This window comes from Barbus barbus, assembly GCF_936440315.1.
Source record: "Barbus barbus genome assembly, chromosome: 45".
NCBI classification, from domain to species: Eukaryota; Metazoa; Chordata; class Actinopteri; order Cypriniformes; family Cyprinidae; genus Barbus; species Barbus barbus.
The window spans coordinates 23,371,321-23,389,590 of NC_136723.1; the positions used below are offsets into that span (position 1 = coordinate 23,371,321).

Consider the following 18,270-nt stretch of genomic DNA (forward strand, 5'->3'; position numbering starts at 1 on the left):
TCAAATGGTGCTCTCGGTGTGTGCGTGTGTGAAGGTGTGTGTGCGATGAGGGTTGGGGAGCGGCGTCGGGCTGCTGTTGGAGTTGGCGTTGGTGTTCAGGTGCGACTGGTTCTGAGGGTGGATGTGGCTCGGCTGGCGTTTGGACAGGCTGTTCTTATCGTTGAGCAGCGAGGTGGTCTCGTCCGGTCCGTTCTCTCTGGGTGCCGGCGGCGCTGTGGTGTGGTTCGCGGTGGTGGACATGGGAGGGGTCAGGGGCGGAAGAGGGCCGGGATCCAGGCGGATATGGCTGCTCTCTGGGGACTGGGGCGTGCTGTCCAGTTTTGAAGCCAGCAGGCCGTTTTGGTACTGCGAACGAGTGACCTGAGAAAGAAAAAAGGCCATTAATCAAACTTACATGTGCTACTGCTCTTTTTGATCAGCAAGGACTCAATCCTATTCAACTGATCAAACGTGAGTAAATATTTTTAGAATGTTACAAAAGATTCAATAATAATAAATGCTGTCATTTCTATTTTATATTAATCAAAAACGATCAGTTTCCACAGAAATATTAAGCAGCACAACTGTTTTCAATATAATAATACACTATGCACAAATATTTAATTTGATCCCAGTAACTCAGCACACCATCCTTCGTATTTGCCAATACTACATTCCACTTTTTCTGAAAAGAGGCAAAAATGTTTAAAATTAAATAAGTTCGGTAAAATTTTTAATTAATAAAAAATGTAATTAGTAATATTCCATTAATACTATTAGTTGTATATTAATATTACAACATTATATGACTAATATTACACGTATGCATATAGATAGCTAGATAGACAGATACATAGATATAAACACAAAAATGCATATACAAGTTGGTCAAAATATTAATAATATTAATAATTAATATTAATAGATTTTGACTGACTATATTTGAAAATATTACCATTTCAATGAAATATTAATACAACAGAACATCAGCAATAATAATTATACATATATCATTTTACATTTAATATATAAATAAAAACAAATATATATATATATATATATATATTTTCACACACACACCACACAGATATATATATACACACATATATATTACAGTTGCTTTAGATATACAAAACAGCAAAAGTAAAGTCAAACTTCAAAAAGCATCATAAAAAGAGTCCATACAACTCATGGACTATATTTCCAGTCTTCTGAAGTCATACCCACACTTGTGTGAAGACCAGACTGAAACTTTGTTGTTGATGGGCATAACATACCTTCACATACTGCAGGTCAGTGAGGGCCCGCACATTAAAATCAGGGACATACTGTGCCGCGGGGCTGTTATTGAGCTGACTGTTGCTGCCGCTGATGGACACCGAGTCGACTCTCTCTGTGCAGCTCAGAGACGCCGAGCGGTTCAGACCACTCACGTGAGACGGGGAGCGAAACTCTGCAACGCACAGGAAAACCGTCACTTCATGTCACGGCACGCCTGCTCACAAACACTCACACAGATGAAACAGTCAAGGAGCCCATCAAACACACACACAAACGTGGCAAAACATAAAATGAAAAAACAATCAGATGAGAGGGACAGCACAACAATAAACAGAGCAACAAACAACTCATATCACATTTGAAATGAATGGAAAGATTATTGCAAATGATTGGATGGGCATTTCAGACGTGGATTTATGTGTGAGCAGCATTAGTTTGGTTACACCGGAGAAGCATAGATTATAATATAGTGTACTATTCATTATTAGAACATTAGTATGTGACTATAAAGAGAAGAGGATGTACATATAAAAACCTCTATTACCTAAAATACTGTTCACCCAAAACCACGTGGGATCAGAGCTGTAATGTTAATACACTAGCACCCTCTACAGGTGCTTTCATGAACTGCAACAGTCACTGCAGGCGTGTGCTTGGGATTTGGAGGAGCGTCTCGCTGCAGCCCACAAGATCCAGGGGGCGTAGTTGATCCAACTCCTCACACCTTACATATACCTAACCCTACCCATCTCCACCCCTGATCCCTAAACCCACCCCATCTCCACCCCCTGATCCCTAAACCTACCCATCTCCACCCCTAAACCCACCGCATCTCCACCCCTAAACCTACCCATCTCCACCCCATGATCCCTAAACCTACCCATCTCCACCCCCTGATCCCTAAACCCACCCCATCTCCACCCCCTGATCCCTAAACCTACCCATCTCCACCCCTAAACCCACCCCATCTCCACCCCCTGATCCCTAAACCCACCCCATCTCCACCCCCTGATCCCTAAACCTACCCATCTCCACCCCTAAACCCACCGCATCTCCACCCCTAAACCCACCGCATCTCCACCCCTAAACCCACCCCATCTCCACCCCTAAACCTACCCATCTCCACCCCTGATCCCTAAACCCACCCCATCTCCACGCCTAAACCTACCCATCTCCACCCCTGATCCCTAAACCCACCCCATCTCCACCCCATGATCCCTAAACCTACCCATCTCCACCCCTAAACCTACCCATCTCCACCCCCCGATCCCTAAACCCACCCCATCTCCACCCCCTGATCCCTAAACCCACCCCATCTCCACCCCCTGATCCCTAAACCTACCCATCTCCACCCCCTGATCCCTAAACCCACCCCATCTCCACCCCCTGATCCCTAAACCCACCCCATCTCCACCCCCTGATCCCTAAATACACCCCATCTCCACCCCTGATCCCTAAACCTACCCATCTCCACCCCATGATCCCTAAACCTACCCATCTCCACCCCTAAACCTACCCATCTCCACCCCCCGATCCCTAAACCCACCCCATCTCCACCCCCTGATCCCTAAACCTACCCATCTCCACCCCTAAACCCACCCCATCTCCACCCCCCGATCCCTAAACCCACCCCATCTCCACCCCCTGATCCCTAAACCCACCCCATCTCCACCCCCTGATCCCTAAACCTACCCCATCTCCACCCCTAAACCTACCCATCTCCACCCCTAAACCTACCCATCTCCACCCCTAAACCTACCCCATCTCCACCCCTAAACCTACCCCATCTCCACCCCTAAACCTACCCATCTCCACCCCCTAGATGTGGATCCATCACGCCTCCTGGATCTTGTGGACTGCAGCGAGCCCTACTTGGATATTTGACAGGTTTTACTGCGACAGTATCAGACAATAAATGAATGCTGACTGATGCAGACAAAAACGCACAGCTGACTCAGAAGCACGTGGTTCCTGATACAAGCATGGGAGATTTTTCTCTGTTGAAATGCTATGTTTAGGCCTACGCTACGAGCGACGCATTGTGATGAACTACAACTCTCCGGTTATAATCATTGAAGTCATTTACACTGCAAAACATGCAAAGTTTGTTGATAATAACGGAAGTGATCTAGTATTTTCATGTCGCTCGCGTGCCCTCAGTGTAGTTGTTTAGTCAGTAACCAAAGAGAACAAGATTAAAATTCATAAGAGGTGCTGACGAACCAATCAATCATCACAGCGATATCAGAAAATTGCCTTAGTATTTGACTATACTACATTGCACTTTTGTCAAAAGCGTCCAAAAATGAACACATTGGTGAAAATATCTTACAAAATTGGAATTAAAATGTAATTAATATTCATGACGCAAACCGTGCCTGCATCGCTGACTGAAAACAAATCATAAAATAAATTTATATCTGTTTGTAAATATGTTTCAGCCCTAAACAAAAAGGGCTATACTGTACTATTATGTTTTGTAATTGAGTGTTTTAGTCGTTTTGATTTTAATTTTTACTATTTCAGTTTTAATCATTTTCCTATAAATTGAATTAGACAACAAATAGCAATTGTAACTAAGTTTATAATTCCCTTTGTTTTTTTTTTGTCTGTTAACATTTGTCAAACATTTAGTAGGCCTATTTTTTATTAGTAATTTTTAGTATTTTGAATTTTAAAGCTACTTAAGTTAATGATAACAGCACAGCACAGCAAGTAATTAACACTTAGGCATATTTAGTCTGGCTGATAATGTATAATTATAGTAATAACATTTATATTGTATTTTTCCCTGTTTCATCAAGACGTCACAAACAGATAGCCTCACAAAGCTCACGGTGCATTTCTAGTATGTTCTGATACTAAGGCAGCTCAGAATGGAGCAGGACTGAATCTTCAGGGTGGTGTGAATGTTGTTCAGTTGCAGGAGGTCAGGTGTGATGACAGGCAGTGACGCGGGCAGCAGGGGGAGTGTGTTAGTGTTACAGTAGAAGAGCTCAAGAGGACAACGCCAGAGCCAACCAGTCCAGCAAGCTTTCATTTTACTATCGTCATTAAAATCTTTTTATATATGTCATATGCCACATCACTCATAAGCCAAAGCTCACAGTTCATTTTAATAGAGTTATCATGTTTACTAAGCTAATATCTCAAAACTAACACAAATAAATCCACATACACAGCACAAACAAGTATATTATTTAAGATCAAACTGTATTCTACTTTTCAGAACTGAATAAATATTTCCTAATAAACACTGATTTTTTTTTTTAATTAGATTGAATTATTTTCTATAAATATTTGATGTATTTTCATTACAATATATAGCATATGGCTACAACATATAACTTATGTTTTGTTTTTTTTGGTCTTTTTTAGTCCTTTCAAATTACAAAAATGGTGAAAAATCACAATTTATTTCATTTTATTTAGTAATTTAAAAGCCCTGTTTCAAAACCTAGACAGCAAATTTAAGTATTGTATATTTCAGCTCTTCTGAATGCAAATGAGGAAAAAAGAAGAAGAAAATAATGGCATTATTTGCTGAAAATTGATGATGAATCTTAATTATGCTCACACATTCAAACCTGCCGTCTCAAGACTATATGGTTAACTTTGAACACAATGTTAAACATTTTTGGTTTCACAGTTCTAATGGCTCATTGGTGTCAAGTTTGAATGTTTTGAATGAACAAAAGCACAAATTTAAAATATTACTAATAATTTAAAATAATTTCCTAAAAATACATTTTGCATGTACATTTTTAATCAGCTGGAACTATATTGATCTTCACTCAAATGTATTTTTTTTGCAATAAACAAATGCCTAAAATTGCTGTTTAGGCTTTTAAATCACTGTAAATAAATAAATAAATAAAATGTGAACTTGCTGGACAATGGGTCATAGCGTGATAAAGGTTATTTTTTTCATTTTAAACTAGCTCCTGTCCCACACCACCCCATGTTAGCTACCCCTACATCCCTGAGTTAGCACCCAGCATGCAGGGCATTTACCTGGGAAACGTGAGAACAGAGAAAACCTCTTAAGCGAAAGGCGGCGCGGACGAGGCGACGCCACAGAAGGAGAGAGAGGGGGGGTGACAGCTGAGGAGGAGGGGAGAGCCAGAGCAGAGGAGAGACAGAGAAGCTCTTTAAACACGCCACACATCAACATCAGCAGCCGCTGAAGGTACAAATCCCTCATTATAGGACACTACAGGAACATTATGTTTTCTTTGAAGGGGTAATGCTACGCTACTAACCTTGCCTTTAAAAGTAAAACATGTTCTGGTGACGTTAAAGGCATATTGCACCCAAAACCTGTAGGACTTTTTCTTCAGTGGAACCTAAAATGTAGATATTTTGCAGAATGTCCAAGCTGTTCTTTTCCCATACAAGAAAAATGGACTTCACAGGCTTAAAAAAAAATGAATAAAAAGCATTGCAAAAGTGGTCTATATGCTATACTTGAATCAAAACCATAATTGTGAGTAAAAGACTAAAAATTAAGTCATTATTTAACAGTGGGATGAATCAGTTCATTCTAAGTCCAGAACCAAATTAAATGATTCATTGAAAAGATATGAATTCAGCATCTCTACTTCTCTGCCAAGGAAAGCATGTCAACATTTTTAGCGAATAACAATATTTTAACTGTTTTCACACACTTTTATAGTGATATTTGCATCCTCTTTGTAATTTGAAAGCACTAAAAAGTAGAATAAAGTACTGTAAAACTTCTGTACTGTAAGCTCTTCAGGATGCAAGTAATAATTTGAGAAAAAAATGTGAGGAAAAAATAAAAATGGTCATTATTCAATGAAAGATTTGCAGCCATAGCTCTCAAATCTCAATTAAACTTGCACACATTCAAACCTGATGCCTCAAGACCAGTTGTGCCAAGTTTGAAGTCAACAACATCAAATATTGTTGGTTTATATAAAGCTAATTACATCAAATCAATCAATATTATTTAGTGAAATAATATTCAATGGAAAATTGTCTGTCGTAGCTCTCAAATCTCATTTACACTTGTGCCAATTTGTTTTTGGGTCAAAAACGTAACATTTTGTTGGTTCGTGATTGGCTAATCGCATCAAATTTAAATGTAGGGGTGTGCAATACGGACAAAAACGTATATTGATTTTTATTGGGATTTTTTTATATAATGATAACTAAATGATATTTGCCGAGTGTTTTGTGCTGGTATCTTGGCTGGTATAAATAGGACACTACCGCCAGCAAGTCCCTGTCTTAATGAGCGATTCATTGAATCATTCACACAAAACGGCCGATTCATTTAGAAACGAAGCAAGTGGCTTTACGAATGAGTTATTGAATCATGGACTCAGATGATTAGATCAAAAACAGATTATTTCAGGAATGAAACACCGCTGTGTTGCTCTGAGACGCAAAAATGTCTTGCTTCGGTTTTCTTTGAAACTATTTAATTGGTGAACAGCAAAAAAACCCCAGACAATATTATGTCTAAAATATAACTCAGTCAATATTAAAGGTGGGGTAAGTGATTTCTGGTAGCCAATGTTGATATTTCAAATCACCAAAACAAACACGCCCCTACCCTAAAAGGGTCTTGCCCCTATTTTGATAGCTCCGCCCCACACATACGTACACAACCCAGGCAACAATTAGTTCTGTGAAAGCCAATGTTACTCGCCTATCGAGAAACAAAGCAACCTCGGCGTCAGATCGCAGGCTTTCCTGCTCCTTCAGTTCTCTCCAGCGCTGGAAAGCTGATCCGATATTTCATACACGGATCCTACTTCAGACCATAGATATCACACACCCCTATTTGAATGTTTTGAATAAATGCAAGCTTAAATTTGATTTGGAAGCTAATTATAGGTTTGTTCATTGCAAAAAACAAAAACCAAAAACTATTAACTGGCTTCAGAATACACAGACCTTTATGGTGTTTTTCTGAACGTGCGAATGAATCCACATCCATTATCAATGTGTGGAAAACAGCAGCTTGGACATTCTGCTAAACATCTCTTTTTGGGTTTCAAGGTTGAAAGCAAATACGAGCTTTAGAAGAACATCAGTAAATGCTAACGGATCAGTCACATGAACCCTCGTCTCTTACGCAGCACACGTAGACACATGTTAAGCACATAAATGTGACGTTTGGCACACAGATAGACTGCGGCACAGCTGGAGGTGAAGAACAGAATCAGACAGCATCATTACACACAGTGACGCTCAGCCAGCAGATGTCCCTGCAGTCAAATGTGTCCCGTTTAGTCCCCTACCGGCAGCCCCAGTGTTATGATGTAATACAGAAGACTCACAGATCATGACAAAGTGCTCTGGGAGACTCAAAAAAAATAACATGGCGCTGACAAGATCCATCACTTAAACTAAGGTTGGGCAGCAAACATATCAACAGACACATTGTTACCTTAAATCAACCAGATTCAGAAAATAGATTCATTCATAAATCACTTTATAAATTCTATTAGCATTCACTGTGCCGGTTGCTTTTTTCAATGCAATTATAATAACTGAGAAGCTTTCTAGCCTCCATATAAAGAAGAGATGTTTTCGAACGACACATGGGTGAGTAAATGACAGAATTTAAATTTTTGGGTGGACTGTCTCTTTAAATGAACTATTCCTTTAGCTGGGAATGTTTCACACTGTTTGATTAGAGAAAATAAGAGTTAAAAATGCTCACCCAGGCATGGTGTGGTCAGTGCCATGACTCCATAATAAGAGAAAGGACCCGTCTCAAACTTCATATTCTCATTTCCAGCCTCAACTTCCACCCGACCCTGAAAGACAGGCATATTAGTTTCATTAGTTACAAAAGCCAATTGTGCAGGACATTTTGTTGTATATATTTTTAAATAATTTGGAAACAATCAATCAAAGACAACCACATAAATGAGAACTTCTTAAAAATCGAATCAAATAAATACATTGGCAATAAAACCTTTGTAGTTTTGCGTGCCGTCCTTCAAGATACTGAAACCTAAAGCCCTCGAATTCTTAAATACTTGAATTTTAAAAACACTCACAAAACATTTAAGTCAAATGCATCCAATTTTGAAATCTTAACCTGTTTCCTTGAAGAACAACCAGTTGCATCTCCATAATTAAAGAGGAATGACACAAAACCCAACCGAAACTCCCACAAGGAGTGTGAGGTCAGTACTTTTAGTAGATTGAAACCAGTCGTGTGTCACACAACATTCGAGCGTACACACAAATTTTCCAATGTCTCAGGCGTCATATTTGCCCCATTTTCCATCCCAATGGAGAGTCAGGCTTTCCTCTCATTCTCAGAAAAAGGTAACCAGATCTGCGGCGCTCAGATTGCACGACACACAGATCCTGTCACTCTATCTGAGCCTCCTCTGCTCTGGTGTCTATATTCAGGTAGACACTCCAAACACAAACAAAGCTCGCCAACACTTTGCTGTTTTCGGTTACGCCAGCAAATCAGAGCTAAATGCAGTTTCATAAAACAAAGGGTGTTAAATCTGTGCTGACACTGTTGTATACTAGAGTACTACTATTACTACTACTAAATAAATCTTTACATTCATGAAAAACCAACTTTTGGCAAAACTGTTTCCAACATTGATCATAATAAAAATGTGTAACCTTAAAAGTAATACCTACAAATCATCATTCATCAATTACTAAAACTTAAATTACTTACTTTTTTGTGGCTAAAACCAGAAGCCAAAACAACAACATTCAATTACTAAAATATTAAATATTAATATATTTGTTTATTGAATACATTTACAATATTTAAAAGTATAAATATATATTTTCTAATAATTTAAATTTTTAAAAATGTTTTTTTTAAAACTTATTTTTTTTAAATATTTTAATAAATAAATATATATATATATATATATATATATATATATATATATATATATATATATATATATATATATATATATATATATATATATATATATATATATAGTTTCTAATAATTGTATTAAATATACTTAAGTATAAGAAATTATAAAAAATAATTTAAATATTAAAAACAATACAATATTATTTACCATTAATTTGATAAATACTGTAAAGTGACATTAACAAGTCAAAAACAAGCAATTGCTAAAACATAATTATTAAATATTAATATATAAATATATTAATATATTTATTCAATACATTGAATATACTGTATACAAAACAAAAAAAGTATACAAAAACAAAATATATATTTAATAAATCTATGTTTACTTAATTATATTTTCATTTAAATGAAAGTATAATTATCAAATGCAGTTAAATGTAAAAATCAAAACAATACACCATTATTGTTATTTTGAAATTTGATCATATTGAAAATTCTGAGTAAATAAAAGTCATTAAAATAGAGGAAGATTCAATCTGGAAATTAGCAGATGTAAAGGAGCCGCAGGAGTTTGGTGAGTTTAAGCAGGCATGTGGTTTGATGGCCAGTGTGACGTAACGTTCCCTGACGCCTGGCGTTTGTGCTCCGTATGACATTGTGCCGCAGGGATGATTACGACGGAGATAAACACTCACACTGACGTTCAGAAGGGGTTAACCTTGTCCTGGCTGACCCCCCACCGAGCACACAGCAAATCCAGGATGTGATTTACTGATCCCCAGGGGCCCCGAGTGCCACGTCGGCCCTGTGACCCGTCACAGCGTGTTCTACCTTGACCATCGTCAATCTTAAACCACGTTAAGCTGACCCACATATATTCAATTCAGATGACTGGAAAGTATGTGGGAGGTTAAAGGTCACGCTATTGTGTTGCTCCCTGTACGAGTTCAAATACAAGTCAATATCTATATATGTATCATCTGCTTGCTGTAGCGTGGACACCCAAGAGTCTTTCCATCAATCTCGCCTCTGATTGGACTGTTTCACACAGTTTTGATTGGTTGTGTATTCAATTGTGAGTGAGTGTGTGTTGCTGGCAGAAAGGGGGTGGGATTAGAGCCGCTATGCTCAGGATCCCTTTCTTACGTAAGAGGGATCAATTAGTGAAGGGCAGGCCTGTCCGATGCAGGACCTCTTCTAGCTAAACCTACAGTGAGGTCACAGACGCTCCCAACTGACCCGTCTGTGCAACTCTACACCAGGACACGGCAGGCGAGGAGCACCAACGAGCCGCCAATCTCAAAATACACCAGTAAAAAAAGCTTGAAAATGTTAACCAGCAGTACATGCTAAGGAAAGCATCGCTATCACTAATGCTCAAACTTCAAATCTCTAGTACTAAGTGTTAAAACTCTGTAAGTGCTTCATTCTGAGACACTTGTGCTACACTCTCAAAAAAAAAAAAAAAAAAAATAGGTACAAAAGTTGTCACTGGGGCGGTACCTTATTTACCACTAAAGGTTTCATATCTGTAATTGTCATCGTAGGTACACCTCAACTGTGAGAGACAGAATATTTTTTTAAAAATCCAGAAAATCACATTGTATGATTTTTAAATAATTAACTTCCATTTTATTGCATGAAATAAGTATTGGATCACCTACCAACCAGCAAGAATTCTGGCTCTCACAGACCTGTTAGTTTGTCTTTAAGAAGCCCTCCTATCCTCCACTCATTACCTGTATTAATTGCACCTGTTTGAACTCGTTACCTGTATAAAAGACACCTGTTCACACACTCAATCAATCAGACTCCAACCTCTCCACTATGGGCAAGACCAAAGAGGTGTCTATGGACACTAGGGACAAAACTGTAGACCTGCACAAGGCTGGGATGGGCTACAGGACAATAAGCAATTATTAGAAAATGGAAGAAAATCAAGAATACTGTCAATCTCCCTCGGACTGGGGCTCCATGCAAGATCTCGCCTCGTGGAGTATCAATGATCCCGAGAAAGGTGAGGGACCAACACAGACAGGCAGAGAGAGATTCGCCCAACTGTTACCATTAGTAACACACTACACCGTCATGGATTAAAATCCTGCAGTGCGCGCAAGGTCCCCCTGCTCAAGACAGCACATGTCCAGGCCCGTCTGAAGTTTGCCAAAGACCATCTGGATGATCCAGAGGAGGCATGGGAGAAGGTCATGTGGTCAGATGAGACCAAAATAGAACTTTTTGGTATAAACTCCACTCGCCGTGTTTGGAGGAAGAAGAAGGATGAGTACAATCCAAAGTTCACCATCCCAACCGTGAAGTATGGGGGTGGAAACATCATGCTTTGGGGGTGCTTTTCTGCAAAGGGGACAGGACGACTGCACTGAATTGAGGGGAGGATGGATGGGGCATGTATCGTGAGATTTTGGGCAACAACCTCCTTCCCTCAGTAAGAGCATTGAAGATGGGTCGTGGCTGGGTCTTCCAGCATGACAATGACCCCAAACACACAGCAAGGGCAACTAAGGAGTGGCTCCGTAAGAAGCATTTCAAGGTCCTGGAGTGGCCTAGCCAGTCTCCAGACCTGAACCCAATAGAAAATCTATGGAGGGAGCTGAAAATCTGTGTTGCCCAGCGACAGCCCCAAAACCTGAAAGATCTGGAGAAGACCTGTATGGAGGAGTGGGCCAGAATCCCTGCTGCAGTGTGTGCAAACCTGCTCAAGAACTACAGGAAACGTCTGACCTCTGTAATTGTAAACAAAGATTTCTGTACCAAATATTAATGATGCTGAAAATTCAGCTTTGCCACCAAATGAATAAATTATACAAACCATTAAAAAAAAAAAAAAATCTACTGATCCCAAACTTTTAAACGGTAGTGTTATCTTCTGTTTATCCTACATCACATGAAAATAATAAACCTGATCATTTAGAGAAAGTATTAGCACAGACATCCTGATGAGTTAGCACAAGCGTTTCAAGAAACTAAAGTTTAATTTGAACAGTTTAAGCAATAGTAATATTTGCCTCATCAAGCACGATTAACGTGTGACTGATTATTGAAGGAATTAGCACACTTTCCGTTTTACCACTTTTACTGGTACCTGAAAGCATTTTCAAGTCAACCTAAATATTTAATAGCACTCACGCAGGGGAGATGTGTGGATGTTTGTGGGCGTTACAGAGCTTCCAGCTGACTTCTCCACCGATCAGTTTTACTTACCTGAAGGAGAAGGACGAAAAAGTCGACAGGTTTTCCACGCTGATATAAATAGTGCTGTAGCGAGCGCTTGTCGTTCTCGTTGAACTTGATCTCCTGAATGACATCCGGGTGCTTGAGGATTCGCAGTAAGACCATGTCTGATATCTGGAGCGGACTGAAAAGGCTCACCTCTACGGAAAGATGGGACATGACAAAAATCCTCAGTTACTTGCAACAGCAAATGCTCAAAGACTGAGGGGTCTTAAAGACGTAGCAGCTCACCAGTAGCGAGGAAACGATGAGCTGCCAGCATTAGTTGCGGGGATATCTTGACTTTGGATTCCCTCTCATGTTTGAAAGCAGAAAAGTCCCTCTTGTTTTTGTTGGGATCCACTTTCTTTCGGTTACGATTGTCAGCTAGAAGGCAAAAAAAAATTAAAGGTATAGTTCATAAAATTCTGACATTAATTACTAAATTTTATAAAGCTACTAAAATACTTTGTGGACAAAGAAAACAAAAGTAATGACTTTATTTAACAATTCGTCTCCTCCGAGTCACATATGTAAACAACGTATGTACACCGACATGTTGTTTACGTTCAGATCAAAGCGTAAATGAAGTAAACAGCGTACATGCGTTTTTTACGTATGTGACGCGGAGACGACGAATCGTTAAATGGTCATTATTTTTGTATTTTGTATTTTTGAACAGCTGATGTCACATGGATTATTTTAACGATGATCACCTCTCAAAAGAACAAAACAAATGTATGAGAACAAAATGCAAGTTTTGGCCATTTGCGATCCATATTCCTGCTGAAAAAAACAGTAGAACCCTGCTCAAAACACAATAGTAAATGTAATGGATTTAATGGTTATAATGGGAATTGTATTGGTTTTAATGGAAACTATAATGGTGTCTACTGGTATGTGGTGGATTCTATTGGTGGGATTTTAAATCCTATTGGGAAAATGCCCAAAGCACACTACAAAGAGGAATTTTGTAATGGTTTTACTTGAAAAAGCTAATGGTTCATAATGGTATTTTAATGGAAACCATTGGAATTTCTCTGATGTTTTTATTGGGCTTCTATAGTTTTTTTTTTGCAGGGTTAAGCACCCGCGGCAATATTTCAATCATTAAACAGTGTGACAAAATGTTGTAAAAACACTTAAAGTGCCTTAATATAGTTAAAACAGTAATATCAAAAGATCAAATTCAGCAATCACCATATTAATGACGCATAATTTACTGAACCTGCTTAACGGTTCAGTGTTTTCCTTCTATGGGAAACCATTTAATGTGAAACTTTGCACATTGTGTTTATATTCTGGCTTCATCTGCTTGCCTGTACAAAATATACATCATCAATGAGGTGTTTCCTGAATTTCGCCTTTTAATATATGCGTTTTACTACATTACTACTTAATGCAAACTGCGTAAAAATAGCTGGCGGTCAGTGGAGCATAGCTTCACTGTGACGTCACATGAAAATATCAATAGTCTCAATGATCTACTTAGGCTTACGTTGCTTTTGGGAAAGCCAAGATTAATAAATCACTTGAATTGGTTATCAAATGATTGGTCAATTCTATCGGTTATATCTCATGCCAGGACATGGTATTTCAAAAACAAGTAAGAAAATCACTAGCATGAACATACTGTAGAGATCAGACTCATCCAGGATCTCAGATTTGATGATCTCCTCAATGACGTCCTCCAGCGTGACCAGACCCAGAACCTCGTAGAACGGATCTCCGTCACCCTCATTATTCACCTTCTGAACGATGGCCAGGTGGGATTTACCTGTGGACAGAAAAACCTGAGCCACAAATCTCCCACTAAACATGTCCGACACTTGGAAAATGGGGAATTGAATGTACCAAGTGCTGTAATTGTAGTTATTTAACAAAGATTGAGTTCACACCAGGCTAGGAAACCCATTGAGTGGGTGTAGAATAATTCAAACCATATTCGTATGGAAGCACTGCATGGACATGCATATTAATGAGCTGTATTATCACTGCAGTCTGAAAGCCCCATGAATTATTCATCATCTTGTTTTATCCGAGGGGTCGGATCAATCATAACCATTTAAGCAATACGGGACCATTAGCACTGCATGTTTGGAGCCAGAAGAGAGTCAGATCAGAAGTGCTACTAAACTTAGAGCGGAAAGAGCTTAGGAGGGGGAAATGACGGAGATGTCTGGGGATTAGAAAAAGAAAGGAAAAAGGGAAGGATGGAGTAAGACACGAGCAGACGACACTTTGATGGTATTTAAAGTTAAGACGGGATCTGAAAATGCTGCAAAATCAACACTACTGGACAAAAACTGTATAATACTGAATTTGTGCAACACTTAATGCTCAAATCTGAACCAAAAAAATTGATGGACTAACACAGAAAAGTTCTGATCAATACCGACAACCAATGATTATTTTATGTTATATGTTAATGCAAGTATTTCCCAATAAAGCTCTGAACTATATTTAAAATACAAGTAATATCAGGCATTAAACATGCATTTTAAAAACTGGCCAATTTAGACTCATACTTCTATATAATAATAAAACAAGTTTAAACCTTTTTGTTCAAATCACTAATCCTAAACAACCCTATTCTTTAAAAAAAAAACCTAATAAGTGATCTTAAATATAGGAAATATGCTGTTTTCTTTCTGAAATCCAGGGATTTATAGTACAAGATCAAGCTTTATTTTTTTAAAGACCAGCAGACTGCTTAAGAGAAGAGCTAATATTTTCTCACTGAGATGCACTTCAGTGTTCCTGAGGGATTGGCATTCAGCAAACCACCCACATTTACTTATTTGCATACTCATAAGCTTATTTACATGCACTCATAGCTCATTTTAAACAAATACTGAAAACACGTTTGAATTGGGTGTGGAGAATTTCTACAAATTTATCATCAAATGCAATAAAAGCTGTGTCCTGAGCTGATGTTTTGGACAATACAGTGCCTGTCACATCGCTTTTGTCCCTCTGTGGCATCTCTGCAGTGCTGCAGTGATTGGGAGATGAAAAATACAGCGGGAGGAACTTCAAAACTGCCAATCATTTCAAAACACCGCCCATACAACTCATCATTAATCTAACATTACTGCTCTGGGGTAAAACTGTTCAAATGAGCTTCAACAGCTTGTACCAAAATCATACCAACATAATCGTTAGGATTAAAGTCAATAAAAAAAACATTATGCATTTGGAAGACACTTTTGTTATTTTCTTAGAATTTAAGGTATATGCACTTATTTTAGTATCAAGACACTATTATAGTGTTTTTTATTAATATCAATATTATATAGACTATATAGAGAACCAGTTTTCATTTTAGATAAATTTAGCATTTTTAAAGTTTTTTATATTTCAGTTAACATTTATTTGACAGAATTTACAGTTTTTTTGCCATTTTTGCTAACTATAATAACCCTAAGCATACATTTTAACAGTTCATAATTCAATTGCAATAAAAAAACTTCTCATTTATTAACATTAACACACTCAACACATTGTTAGTTAACTAACATGAACAAACAATAAGCAATATATTTTTACAGCATTTATTAATAACTAAGTTAGTTCACAGTGTGCTTACTAAAGTAACCAGATGCAACTTTTGATATTACAAATGCATTAGTAAATGCTGAGATTAACATTAAAGATTCATAAATGCTGTAGAAGTGTTGTTCATGTTAACAAATAAAACCTTATTGTAAAGTCTTACTAGCATCTTTAATTGATGAACTAATCTGGATATTGAGGGGAACATGATGGTTATGGCCCCAAATCTAGCTAAAATTAGTAATCACAGTGAGTATTAGTGCAAACTCTGGTGGATCAATTTTTTATGAGTATCGGGTGCTTTTGGCAGCATGGGATTCCTCTGCCTTTTCTAGACGAGCTTCATATTGACTGGAGGCTGATACAGGGAGCATATGGTTATTGATTCGGCTCACAGGGGAGTCTGAGCACCCATCATAATCAATAGCATGCATGGAGCCAAAGCCTGTGCTTCCTGTGAGCACAGCACGTTCTGTTCAAACTTTCAAGACTCAGGATGCACATAAAACACAACCACTAACCTTTCTTAAACTCCTCCAACATGGCATCCAGCTTAGTGTCGTGGAAGACGAAATGCACCGGGTGGTTGTAGAACTTGGTGACCGTTTTAAGCGTGGTGCAGTCATCAGGGTCGACGAAGGCCAGGTCTTTGACATAAAGGACGTCCACGATGTTGGAGCGCTCGGTGTCATACACAGGTATCCGTGTGTAGCCGCTTTCCATGATCTCAGACATGGTGTTGAAGTCCAGCACGGCGTCGGTGTGAATCATGAAGCAGTTGCTCAGCGGCGTCATCACATCCTCAACCGTCTTGGTTCTGAGCTCCAGAGCGCCTTGTATGATGTTCAGCTCTTCCTTGACCAGATCATTGTAGGGTTCGGTGACCTTCAGCATCCCCACCAACTTCTCACGGTTGTAGACGGTGCCGATTTCCTGCCCGAGAATGTAGTCCAAGAGCTTACTGACGGGGAATGACAAGGGGAAGGTCAGGAGCATGAAAAATTTGGTCACCATGATGGTGTTGGCACCTACGGCCAAACCATGGCGCGAGCAGAGCGCTTGTGGCACGATTTCACCAAAAATGACAATGCCAACGGTAGATGCCACCACGGCTCCCAACCCCGACCCAATCAAATCATCTAGCAGGATGGTCAAAGTTGTGTTGACCAGCACATTACCCAACAGTAAAGAGCAAAGCAGATAGTTGCCCTTGCTTCGAATGGGTTCGATTTTGCGTGCATACTTCTTCTCCTTATTAGTTCCACAACTTTGCACAATGCGAAGCTCCATTGGATCCAGCGCCATGAGCCCCAGGTTGAGTCCGCTGAACATGCCAGACAGCACCAGCAAGCCTGAAACCAGGATGATCTGGAGCCAAAGCGGTAGAAGAGATTCTTTCTCCTCTACAACTAACAATCTCCCATCATTTTCACCCAGCTGCACCCATTTATCTCCCAAGCCCTGCCTGACACATAGACTGTAGGTCTTTTCTCGTTCACTTTTACGCAGTGGCTTCACAAACACACTCACCAGACCCGATGTCCCTCTGTTGCTCACATTCATGAAGGTGTTGATGCTCAGGTCTTTGGTGAAATCCTCACAAGTCCTGTTTAACGCGTCGCTGTCCTCCGTGAACCTGATGTGAGATGCTGCGTCTGGGCTCAGGTGCACCCCATAAAACCTGAGCAGGACGCTGCTCTCCTCCGTTACCTGGATGAGCCCGTCCTCTGTCGTGCTGGCCGCTTTGTCGCTCCTCTCCAGCCGCATGCCCAGGATCTGACTGCTGGAGCCGGGGCTGGACGACTCCGTTCGGCCGCCGACAGAGCTCCAGAGGAACACGATGAAAGTTAGAAGACACCCCTGTCCGCTCCGCTCTGTCGCCATGTTTGTTGCGCTCTCTCCGCAAAGCTGGACCTTACGTCACGTCATCGCCAGAACCCCGCCCTCTCATTTGCATAACACAAAATTGCGCAACGCCCATATAGAGGAAATAATTAGGAATAATATTGAATTAAACAACTTTTAAATGTGTAATGCTTATTTAAAATACACAACGTTAGGGCTTTTAAAGATAAACGTCTCAAGGTAGTAGTAATTTATGATAAATTGTGGTATTAAGTTTAAGCATCTAACATTTTTACGATTAAAAATGATATTATCTATAGATTTTTCTGCCGTCTTGATTAATTTTTTTGCTCGCGGCACAGTGTTGTAGCGCGTGGAGTTATTATATAATAGCACGAGCCTTGTCCCATTCCCTGTGAATTTCATCACAAAATTAAATGGTAAAAAAGAAATAAAGAATATAGAATAAATTATATTTGAATAAGATCATAATAATTTCTGGCAGGATTTTGATGACAAACACATTTCAA

General features: G+C 39.2%; 1 protein-coding gene across 1 annotated transcript; it reads right to left on the minus strand.

Annotated features, from left to right (window-relative positions):
• Positions 1-17,779, minus strand: LOC306863830 (metal transporter CNNM4-like; the record flags this gene model as incomplete). The annotated part of the gene is made up of 8 exons (XM_079407374.1): positions 1-360; positions 1,257-1,432; positions 5,275-5,364; positions 7,958-8,054; positions 12,332-12,501; positions 12,593-12,727; positions 13,974-14,117; positions 16,417-17,779. 8 exons carry the CDS (start codon positions 17,777-17,779, stop codon positions 1-3), a joined length of 2,535 nt encoding a protein of 844 aa, XP_079263500.1.
• Positions 17,780-18,270: the final 491 nt, after the last annotated feature.